Source organism: Momordica charantia, assembly GCF_013281855.1.
Source record: "Momordica charantia cultivar OHB3-1 chromosome 7 unlocalized genomic scaffold, Mcharantia_2.0 BLBB01000007.1, whole genome shotgun sequence".
In the NCBI taxonomy this organism is placed as follows: domain Eukaryota; kingdom Viridiplantae; phylum Streptophyta; class Magnoliopsida; order Cucurbitales; family Cucurbitaceae; genus Momordica; species Momordica charantia.
In genome coordinates, this window is record NW_028275165.1 from 1517844 (window position 1) to 1530771 (window position 12928).

The 12928-nt window shown below is 32.0% G+C and overlaps 1 protein-coding gene across 1 annotated transcript; it reads left to right on the top strand.

Annotated features, from left to right (window-relative positions):
- Positions 1-7273: 7273 nt before the first annotated feature.
- On the top strand, positions 7274-9713 carry LOC111014689 (protein SHORT-ROOT). The gene is made up of 2 exons (XM_022289491.2): positions 7274-7788; positions 8292-9713. Exons 1-2 carry the CDS (start codon positions 7351-7353, stop codon positions 9180-9182), a joined length of 1329 nt encoding a protein of 442 aa, XP_022145183.2. The 5' UTR covers positions 7274-7350; the 3' UTR covers positions 9183-9713.
- Positions 9714-12928: the final 3215 nt, after the last annotated feature.

Here is a 12928-nt window from a genome sequence, read left to right on the forward strand (position 1 = left end):
AAAGAATTCGAGGGTACTTGCAATAGGACTGAGTGCTGCTAAAGATTTCGTACGATGGACAGCCAGTAGGCAGAGTGCTGAGACACCATGTACCCAAACTGTTGCACGCCACTAAGGATTACATAGGACGCCGTCAAGCCCTTCGCCTACACGACAGTGGGAGATAGAGGATGTGATGATCTTTGCAAATCTTTGGCCCAACCTACCTCTCCCTTGTGAATGCCCATGGGAGTGGTAACCTCCCCTTTACACTCATCTCCATCTCATATAAAAAGAGAAGGGCAACCCTAACGAAAGGTAAATCACATTTCCCTACATAGTTCTTAGTGATTCTACACACACTCAAAGTAGACTCTCATTCTTGAGATTCCCAGTACGTCATTTTTCTGCTCTATACCAGTTTGCTCCTATTTGAATTCTAGCGTAAGCATCGAAGTGCATTCAATAGAGTACAACACTTGTGCAAGTTTTTTGTATGTATAGGTAACAAACCATCAGAGACGAAGGCGTACATGGCACCCAAATGACACCTCGCATACCTCACCTAGAATCGACATCAATATTTATAAAATTTAATAAATTTAAATATTAAAGTTATATAAATTGAATTAATGATAAAATCCTAAAATTAAAAAGAAAATGAAGTTTAAATTATACAAAATACCTCTCATGGAAGTAGTTTGGTGCCTATAAAATTACAAAGAAGTGGACTCTATCCTATTTTTATTCTGTAAAAATGAAAAAAGAAATATCTCCACTAGCAATTATTTCTTAAAATATTAAAACATGAAAAGACTAATAAAAAAAGGGGGTTATTATTTCCTTCCTCTGCTCCTCTGTCTCATGTTTGTAATTGTGTCTGGCCATTTTTTGTAGGTCTTTTTTTTTCTTTTCCTTTTCAGTGCTTTAATTTTTTTTCTTTTGCAAAATACATAATCTTAATAATAATAATAATAATAAACAATTTTGCCCATAACCTATATTGTTAGTTAAGTATTTCCCAAACATCTTAAAAGTTTCAAATTTAGTTACCTCCCCAATCTTTTAATTTGATTAGGCTTCTCAACAAAAATTGAAAATAGAAAAGTTTTTTTTTAGCTAATTAAAAATGGAGTGTATAGTTAAACTTTTAAAATGTCAAGGACAAGATTGAAAACAACTACATAAATCGACATATATTTTGTGTTTCTAGTGAATTTTGATCTAGTTTGAGGACTTGTAAAATTGGATACGGTCGAACTTAAGAGTGAGTTTGGTGAGGAAGACATGCACAAAGGAAATAAATACTCAGACGCTCAACTCAAATATAAGAGATTGATCTTAGGTCTCAAGCCAAGCTTAGATTCTGTACTAGAGTCAAACTGAGTGCTTCTATTAGGGGCCATTTGTTTTTTTTGGAATGTAGATGTCTGCATCTTCAGATGCTTGGAATCTCATATGCCCGGAATTTTAGATGTCCGGAATTTCAAATTAATCACGTTTGCTTTGTAGGAAAATTTATAAGGAATCGGGAAATATTTTTTATAACTACATTTGTTTTACAGGATTTATTCATGAGAATATTGTAAATTTATGTAATATTCCAAAAATGCCCTTAGCGGTCGTCATATAATTTACATGTTAAATTTAATATTATTTGGATTCATATAAAAATTGTACTTTTATTTATTTAATATTATATTTTTATGTCAATTTTAGTTCAAGTTTGGTGACTATTGGAAGAGTAAAATAAACGAAAAAGATTGCACCCTAAATTTGAATTAAAAACAAATTAAGATATTATACCATTAACTAATATTTATTTTATATCTAAATGTAGCATATAAATAAAATTATATTTAGACGTTTATCAATGAATTAGTGCATACATTTATTTTTAAAATAAGATAAAATAAATGAGAAATAAATATTATTGATGAAAAATATTATAGAACAAAAACGATGAATGACAAAATTGTCAAAAGAAGATGTCATCAACATGGGAAATCTAAGAAACCCATGTTATAGGACATCTAAGATTGTCCAGATGCCTCCCGCATAGGCATCCTAGGATGCACAGGCATCTAAGAATACCCGGGAATCCAACATTCCTATCAAACAAAGACGGGCATCTGGATGACCATCCCGTGGGAATTTGAGATTCCCATAAAACAAACGGTCCCTTAGGAGTTAGGTGATAACGACCTCGAACTATTCGATTGTACTGTCAAAAAATCAATTGCACAAGATCGACCTATCAGGTCTTTAAGATGGGAGCATGCATTACCTTTGACTAATGGGAGTTTGACCGAACTTACAAGTCACCTTAAGGTCGAATTTTAAGGTCGGCCATATCGTATCTCCGATGTTGCAGGAAAAGATCTTACATACTACTCTTTTCTAATTCTCCAGGTGACAAGTCTATTTTTAACCTCCAACATTTTTTTTTTTAATTTAAAAGGGAAAAAAAAAAGTAACAAGAAGGACGAGGTGTTGCCTGCAAAATCTAATTGGCCAACATGTGAATATAGAAATGAATTGTACTTTGCAATTATTAATTATAATTGACCAACATGAGATCCTTTTGTTTGTATGAAATAATAAATCAAAGGCATATATTTATAATTTGGACTGCATATTATATATGTTGTCTTGAATATTGAATTATGTTGTAACTAAAGTATATGCCACAAAACCAACCTACTTTTTGTTTGTCATTTTCTCTAATTTTCATGTTAGGAATAATCAACATCTTGATACCATTAATATTCTATGTAACGAAATACATCTCTATCTAACTTATTTTTGTGATTAATAAACTTAATAATCATTAAATTGTTTTGACTTTAGTGTCATTTTGTCCCTATGATTTTTTTTAATCTTAAACCGGTTCAAATTTGAACTAACTCAAAATTGAACCAATTGCACACTTGGACATTACTTATACACATCGATATGCCACTTCGTATTTGTGTTAAATCTAACCCAATTTTTAATGGTAGGGACTAAATTGTTATCAATTCAAAAGTACATTGAGTAAATTGTTATTTTGAAAGTCCAGGGACTAAATCGTTACTTTCACGGGAGTTCTTTGAGACCAAATGTATTTTTTTAGCCTAATTCATATAATATGTCTCATTTTCAATTTTGTCTTTTTTGATGTGGTTAAAAACAGTCTGAGAACAGTTTGTGGAATTTAACCAAATTGTAACTAAATTGAAACTTTATAATGTTTAGGGACTTAAATGAAATTAATCTAAAATCATATGAATTAAATTTAAAAAAATGGTTGTATCACCAAAGAAGATAAGGAGCAGCTTGTCTAAATCATAGGGACTAAAATGAAATCAAACACAAACTATTTCTAAACTGTAATCTTTTAGTAGACACATTCAATAGTCAATAACGCTCACTAATGAATTATGAATCCGAGTCTAGATGGATAACATATATATTACTATGGTTCAAGATTGATGGTTGAATCCCGCCCTATCACGGTTGAACTCAAAGAAGGAGAAAACAAAACAAACCTCAATAATGAGTTCATTTTGGTTAACTTAGCTTGATGATGTCATGTCTTAGGTTTAATTATTATTATATTATGTAAACAAAGAGTTGGTGTTATGTAACTTCAAGCAACCAATAAATGACAATTAGAGCTTATTTTAAACTAATATATATCCCAAAAGTATAATGCACCATTAAATTAATTATATAATCATTGTCACATATTGTGTTTGCTTTCAACTAAAGAAAAAATGGATTTTTTGTTTTCTTCTTTCAAGATTCCTTTGTTGTTATCTAAAATAACGATGAACTTATTGTATTATTATATCTATTTGTGGGTTACTTTACAATATCAATCGTGATTAATATTATCAGGTCAAAGTTTAATATTTTTTGGGACATAAATAGTAGTGTACTAGACGGGACTTTTTTTTAGTACAATATGTAAGAGTGAATTCAAATTCACGACCCTTTTCTTCTTAAGATTGTGAGTTTGATCCTTCACTCTCACATGTTGTACTAAAAAAATTACGACCTTTTAGTCGGAGATATGGTGTGTTCAAATTGGTGATATTAATGAGTTGTTATCTCCTAGGTTTTTTAATATTTTGTAGAAATTTCAAAAGGGATTGATACCAAGGATTAATATAATATAAGTAAATTAAATTAATTCAATGCTTTAAATATTTTCTAAATCGTAAGTTGAAATGAGAAGGTTTGAACTTGGAAAAAATAAAAAATTAATTAAACTTTGTCAGTTGAAATATCACACCACACAACCATTCAAACAACTTTGTATTGATAGTATTTTAATATTATGCTAAAGATATATTTTTGTTTTTCGATAAATTTTTCAATTAAATTTTTTTCATTACAAGACGTTAAAATTTGTTGACAAAATGATGATGCAACATTAAACACATTTTATTAATTGAGAAGAAAATAGAAATAATATCCTATTAATTTGATAAAATAGACAAACCCTCCTATAAAATAAAAAACATTGACCATTAACTTACTCTAAAATGTATTGTTGGAATGGATAGTAGATTTATTTGAAATGTTAATATACTAATAATCACAATCTTATAAAAGAATAATCTTTTTTAAATTCACTCTCATGATCCTCTTAATTTAATGACATATGGTGATAGTAGCTGACATAAACATAACTTTATCGGTAGAGGTAATTTACCAATCGTCCATATCAACATGGGATGTCTGACCACACTACCGGAACGTGGATTGTTGTCCCGCTGCGGCCTCTGACCGTCCGTCCCGTCCCGTCTTTCTTTGGCTAAGAAAGAGAATATAAAGGGCCTTCAAAAGAGAGCAAGTGAGAACAAAGAAACTCCATAGGTGGGGCCCAACAATCAAAAGAGGGCGGACTTAGTTCGCCCGACTAGGATAATTGGAAAAGATCAAACCAATTTGAGACTCAAAATAATACAAATGTGCATTTTCTCTCTGAATCGAGATCGTATGTGGGGGTGGGGATCGAACTCACAACCTCTTAGTTGGAGATTTATGTCAATTACCGTTGAATTAGGTTCATTTTAACCCAAAAAAAATAGCCTTAATATTGTTTAATAAATCTCAATAATTTTCTCCTCAACAACTTTGCCATTGTTAATTTTTGTGGAGGGGTGATTGGACCCCAAAAGGAAAATTTTAAGCACTTTTAGAAAAGGCATGAGGTTGAAAGAATCTTTATTTCCCAATATTCTTCTCCACTATGTTGAAACTAATAGCAAATTTTTATTATTTTTTCATTAATTTTATCTATCTTCGTATTTGTTTCTTATGGATTTTAATCCATAACATTAACATGTTTCTTACTAATGATCATATTTTTAATTTTTATTTATAAAAGCTAATTAAGTTGACTTGTCAATCCGAACACAACTCAACTGGTCAAGACCGTTGTCCATTAGTCTAAAGGAGCTAGGATTAATTAAAAATTAGTAATTCTTACGTGTTTAAATTTTTCTACCACGAAAACACTTAACCTACGATTAATTTCTAAAAGACAACCAAAGTATATATTAGGAATGTTAAGTGTTACAAGAATGCACTTAAAATATTTAGAAAGCAACACCAAGATATATGTGTTGAAAAATCACACAATATGCTATCTTTATATATAAAGAAAAAACAAACATATTTATATGCATTATTTTATTATTTCATTAAATAAAAATCATTTAAACAAATAAAATCTTCTGGAGTTTGTTGATCAATTTTTCTTGGGAATGAAGCATTAAAATTTGCTTATAATACAATCAAATCATTCATTCTTCCTTTTATGCAATTCATCTCTCTTTTCAATTGCTAAAAGCAAACACCTGAGTTTCTCTCTCTAAGCCCTAAAAATGTCAACGTCACTCCTAGAGTTTGCAATATATAATATAATATAATATAATATAAAGGAAATGAATTGGTTGATAAATTCTTTGTTGTATGCTCACTTTCATACTTATTTGGCTTTAGTTTATAAAGTTTGATTTGGTCTATTTGTTAACTTTTTATATTGTATTATATAGAAAATTTAATGCCTTGTTTGTTATGGTAATTTAGTAAAAGTTAAGATTATGTAAACTCTTCATTTTCCAAAAAAAAAAATTATGAAAATTTGTTTAACAAAAGATGGAAAATTTGAACTTGGGACGGCTAGAAAAAATTACTTTTGAAAATGCTATTATTTAAAAGTTACCAATAAAGAAAATTGCTAATAAATAAGTAGATTTCTAAAAATAAAAACCAAAAAACAAAAAGTTAATGGGTAATATTTGGAAATATCATTTGCACATGTGGTTTTCTAAAACTCACTGTAAATTTCATCTTTAAAAAATAATTGCAAATATAGCAATTTTATAATTACTACTAAATCAATGGTTAACTCAATTAATAGTAATCCGTTATCAATCTAGCTAGATATTTCAATCTAGATATTGATGTTAAAGCGAGCATAGCTCGGCCATAATTGACATATATCTCCAACCAACCGAGAGGTTGTGAGTTCGATCCTCCACCACCCCACCCCACATGTTCTATTAAAAAAATCTAGATGTTGATCAACAATAATCTTAATATAACAACAATAATCTAGATGTTGTTATATTTGTAACTGCTTTTATATATTTTGTGCATCTTAGTATATTATTTAACAAACATAACACAGCGGCAATTGACATATATCTCAAACCAAGAGGTTAGTTGATCATCAATTCCCACATATTATACTAAAAACACATGATATTTAGATCCGCAATTATTTCATTTAATGTGGTATTTTGCAATTTTCATGTGAAATATGCTAAAATTAATTGAAATTACCTCAAACAAAAAATCTCAAGTTCTAGATACTAAAATAAGACTTCCATATAAAACTTTAAAACTAGGACCAAAACAAAGCAAAACAAATATAAATATGAAAGTTTTTTTAGTACAACATGTGGGGGTGGATGATCGAACTTACAACCTCTTGATTTGAGGTATATGCCAATTATTGCTGAGGTATGTTGGTTTTGGTAAATATAAACATGAAAGTTGAAATATTAAAACAAAATTTAAATAAAATAAAACTATATAATATGAATTTAATATAGGGAGGGAATGAGACATGCATTTAATCATAAGTCCAATTATTAAAATAAAAGCTTTTTCTCAACCAAACTTTATGCTTAGTTATATATATATATATATATATATATATATATATATATATATTTTTTTTTTTTCTAAATATAAAAGTAATACTTAGTTTTCTTTTTTTGGTTATCAAAAGAATCCTCTTCCTCCCTCGATCAAATTTGTCAAACACATCCTTTTTTTTTATTTTTTTTTATTTCTCCATAAGAAAGCATGGACATAACTTTTTTCACAGCCAAAGAAGCCCCCACAAGCTTCTTCCACCAAAGCCATGATCTTCCCATCTCCATAGACATGCAGAGCTCCAACCAGCTCAGCCACACCTCCACCAGCCAGTCGTCGGAGTTCTCGCCGGACCGCTCTCCCTCCGCTGCCGGCGCTGCCGGAAAATGGGCCTCCACCCTTCTCAAGGAGTGTGCCAAAGCCATCTCTGAAAAGGACTCCAACAAAATCCACCATTTTCTGTGGATGTTGAACGAGCTGGCCTCCCCCTATGGCGATTCCGATCAGAAACTGGCCTCTTACTTCTTGCAAGCGCTGTTCTGCAGGGCCACGGAAACCGGGCAGAGCTGCTACAAAACCCTAGTCGCCGTGGCAGAGAAGAACCACTCCTTCGACTCTGCTCGAAGGTTGATCCTCAAGTTTCAAGAGGTAATTGGTGTTAAATCACCGCTAAACTCAAAAGCTTATGTAAATTATTTATGGTAAATTTAATTTTTTATTCATATTTTTAAGTATTCTCAAGATATAACAAGTGTTTATAAATATTAATTGGTATGGAATTAATAATACAAGAGTTCACCCTCTAGCATCATGTTAAATACCTACTAAATCTCAAAATCTTTAAATTTGATCTTTTATTTCTAATTTGAACTCTTCTTTTCTTTCACTTGAGGATTTGAAAATTAACACAAATTCCAACAAGTTATCATCCATATTAATGGGAGATTGGAAAGAAACACGGTAATTCTTATTCTAATATCATGCTAAATCACTATTTTCTTTTTCTTTTGAATGGATAGTATTAGAAATGGTGAGGGACTCGAAATGTTATTCATATTTTAAACTATAATTAAGTTGACGAATCAACACCAGTAAACCTTAAAAGCTTAAGCTGATAAGCTACGGTTAAATTTGATCTTTTTATCACGCAGGCGAGTCCGTGGACAACGTTTGGGCACGTGGCTTCGAACGGTGCGATTCTCGAGGCACTCGAGGGAGAGACGAAGCTCCACATCATCGACATTAGCAACACTCTCTGCACCCAGTGGCCAACCCTACTCGAGTCGCTCGCCACCCGAAACGACGACACGCCGCATCTCAAGCTCACCGTGGTGATAACAACCACAATAGTGAAGCCAGTGATGAAGGAAATTGGGCAAAGAATGGAGAAATTCGCAAGGCTAATGGGAGTCCCCTTCGAGTTCAACCCCATAACAAATCTCAACCACTTGACCGAGCTCACAAAGGAAGCCCTCAAAGTTGAAGAAGACGAAGCCATAGCCATAAATTGCATTGGAGCCTTGAGGAGAGTGAGAATAGAAGAAAGAAACAATGTGATCACAATGTTCAAGTCACTAAACCCTCGAGTTTTGACAATTGTGGAGGAAGAAGCCGATTTCATAAGCTCCAAAAATGACTTCCAAAAGTGCTTTGAAGAGTGCCTTAGATTCTACACTCTCTACTTTGAGATGTTGGAGGAGAGCTTTGTGGCAACAAGCAATGAGAGGTTGGTTTTGGAGAGAGAGTGTTCAAGAAGCATAGTGAGGCTTTTGGGGTGTGATGAGAGTGAGGGAGAAATGGGAAGTGAGAGGAGAGAGAGAGGGAGGCAATGGAGCAAAAGGCTGAAAGAGGCAGCTTTTTCCTCAGCTGGGTTTAGTGATGATGTGATGGACGATGTCAAGGCCTTGCTCAAGAGGTATAGATCCGGCTGGGCGGTGTCGGATCGACCCGCCGAAGAAGAAGAGGATGCCGAATCAAGGGTCGGAGCTTACTTGACGTGGAAGGAAGAATCAGTGGTGTGGGTTTCAGCATGGAAACCCTAGGATTATTGACCGAGAGGCCGTAACAATGTGGCGGAAGGTTTTATATCGCTGAAGCTAGAAACGAAACACTAAAAAATTGTAGCCCGATTGGATTCGGAGGATGAATAATTTTCACTATACCACTATATATTCATAAAGTTGGTTTTTTTTTTTGGGCCATGAAAATATTATATTATATTATGTAGATTTTTGGGTATTACTTTGTTTTTGTTTTGTATTCAAATTTATATATTGTTTCTTAATTTCTTCTTGGGAGAGGGTTTTTTTTTCTTGTTGATGTGTGTTATTGCCTTTGTTTTTGCTTGGTTTTTCTTTTCCCATGGACTTTTTTGATCTATGGAGTTTGTGACTTTCCAAAGCCAAACACATCCCAAATTTTGGCTGGATATTGCTTAGTTTCATCTGTGTATTTGTTAGCTATTGTGAGTTTGTAGCAACTTCTTTACATTTTATGATGAACTCTAGCAATAGGAATATTCTATGGAGTGTATATATAGACATACATATAAATTTGATCAACATTTTATTTTATTTTTTTGAGGAGGAACAATGAGCATGAAAACAAAAGAATAAAAGTTCTCAAAATAGTTATGGGTTTGGTTGATAATACCCATTTCTATATATATATATATTGAAGGAAAAAAAAATAAGTCCTTTCTAAAAAAGTAAGATTAAACCAAATATAACTTCCCAAGTTATATGTTTTGTTCTTGAAATTTCTTTTTATTACCAAAAAACAATATAAAGGAGCTACTACTAAAGACAACTTTATTTCTTTGAGGGAAAAAAACATAAAACTAAAAAGCTGTTTTAATAATGGCAGTTGGGACATGGGGCTTTGTAGTTAACCTACTATGACGTCTTGTGTTCGAGTCATGCATTAGTCACGGTGTTGCTCAGCATAGGCGTGACGAGCTCCAGTTATAAAAATCCACTAGCATATAACTTAAACGACATTGATTCCGAAAAAAAAAATAAAAGAAAACAACATCCAACTATATATACACAAAATTTGGTGATTCTTTTGTAGGTAGCAAGCTGAAAGGTTATTGGAATTTTTGTGGTTGGATGTATCAGTTTGGGAGCTGGGAAAACAACATCCATATCCATATATATTAGAGAGAACAATAGAGAGATCTACTGGCTTTCAAGTGTTTGTAATGTATAATATTCTTTCAATTATAAGGGCTGACATGTCACAAAAAGGGAAAGTTTGGGAACAGGGTTTTAATCATACAAAATTTCAGTTCCTTTTCTCATTTGGGTTTGAGAGAGAGATATTTTATTACAACCAAATGTGACGGTAGGGATAATTTGAACCTTCTAACCTATACAAAAATAGGTACCTTAGCTGCTAATTAAGCCAGACTCGTTTTAATATGTAAATAATTTTGAACCTCTGACCTCGAGGAAAAAGGTAGATACTTTAACCGCTAAGTTAATTATGCTTTGTGTTAAGGATTCCACATTGAAAAGATAAGAGACCTAACAAAAATTTATAATATAAGTGGATTATTCTTCCCATAGCCAATTAATTTTGAGATCGAATCTCATGAATATTGATATGGTATCATAGCCCAAAAGCTCAAACGAGCCTCGAGGGGTTGTAATGTAAGGAGGTAGTCTCTTCTATAGTCAATTAGTTTTGAGGTGGAACCCTACGAATATCGATATGCTCGTGGTGCATGGGAAAATAATTTGAACCTCCAACCTCAAGGAAGAAGTAGATATACCTTAACCGTTGAGCTATGCTTTGTGTGTTAACATGTAAATAAGTTTGAACCTTCTTCTACCTCAACTTCAAGAAAAAAGTAGATACTTTAACGGCTAAGTTATATCCTCGTGTTGACAGATAAATAAATTTTTCTTCCCAATTTTCAAAACACGTTTACGACGTAACTATATACCAAAAGAGGTAATTAAAAAGTTAAAAGACAGCCTTTCAAGAAAGGAAAAAAGAAAAGGTTAAAAAGACACTTTCACATTAAAGGAAAAAAAAACTAAACCCCCTGAACCTAAAAAGCTTACTTTTATAAATTACAACATATTTAATAATTTTGATATATTAATAATCCTCTTCAAATATATATACGTAAATAAATGAGCGCAAAGTTTAATAGATAAAAAATTATTATTATCATTATTATTATTATAGTACAACAAGTGGGGTTCAAACTCACGACCTTTTCGTCGGAGTTTATATATATATTATACAATAAATTGGGGTTTGAGCTCACGACCTTTTCATCGGAGATAAATATCCTTGACGAGCTGACTTATATTTAAGTTGGCATATAAACTAAATCATCATTATTAAATCTAATAATTTAAGTTGATATGTTAAAGGTTATCTTTTTAATATATTCTTATCACCAAGCACACTATTTGAAAGAGGTTCAAAATATGTTTCATTTTAACTTAAACAAAGCCATTTTTAAAATATGGAAAAAAGAATATGTTCAAAAGCATTATCCTTTAGAACTATTTGATTTCAATTTCAAGCAAAATGAAACTCTAGAGAATAATTAGTAATTCCAAATGGTTGAATTATCACTTAATTATCACCCAATAAATCTTGAGTTAGAAGCAAACAAACCATTCATTTTGGCCCCCAACATAAAAATGGGGTAAGGGGAAATATTTCAATCATTGGCTTAGTTCCAAAGAGGGAATTGAGGGTGTTGCAAGATGTGAATCTAACTAAATTTGTTATTAATAATAAATATAATTTTATCTCGCTTTTTAATTCTCTCTAATTCTTTAAAATTTTCAATTTAATTCTATATCTATTAAAATTATTTTAAGCAAATTTTCTCATTATCGTTGAATGATAATGTTGCATGTTTGAGGTAAATTATCACCTGTTACGTGTTGACATCAAAGATTATCAATCACCATGATGATCAGAAGAACCAAATGAAACTTTTCATCTGGACAACTTCAGGCAACTCGGTAGTGGAAGCCGAATTGATCTACATTTCACCTTCCGGTGGACCTTCGTCAGGGACGAGCCGACTTTAAAGAGCATCGGCAGGTCCAAAGGCAACAGACACATTCTCGGCCAACAAGGTGTCACAATTCTCGAGCGGTCAGATAGTCGTTGGAGTACTATCAAGAGCCCTTTCAGGAACTCGCGTCTATATAAATAGATATTCATGTCTCTCACGCAAGATATGTGAAACTATATTCTCTCTTGAGTATATAGATTAGATTATGTATTGACTTGAGTATTAGAGTGCTAACTCTATTTTGCAGATCCTTCGTACATCAATATCTAAAGTCTGAGCTTCACAGCTGAGATTAATCATTTTCGTGATAAAAAAATGCGTGAATTTAAAACTGGTGTTCTTTTATTAGATTGTCAATGGTTAGTTTGTAGATCCATTTTTTTTAGAGCAGCTCAAGTCATTTCAAATCAAATAAGTTATGACTTGGTGCGTTAAATTAAAACAATTAAGCTATATATAAATATTCATGAAATTCCATTTCAAAAATCAATTGAAAATGAAAGGAGTAGTTCATGTATATTATAAACATTTGTTAGGTTTTTTATTTTTTCAATGTGAATCCTTAACATGCCTCCTCGAGATGGTGGTTCTTTTGGGCTCACCAATCTTGACTGGATCCTATTTTTGGATGAGATATTTGTTTGAGCTTTGTTGGACTCTAATACCATATCAATATTCATGGATTCGTCATCTCAAAGTTAATTCGCAATAAGAATAGTAGTCATGTATATATATTAT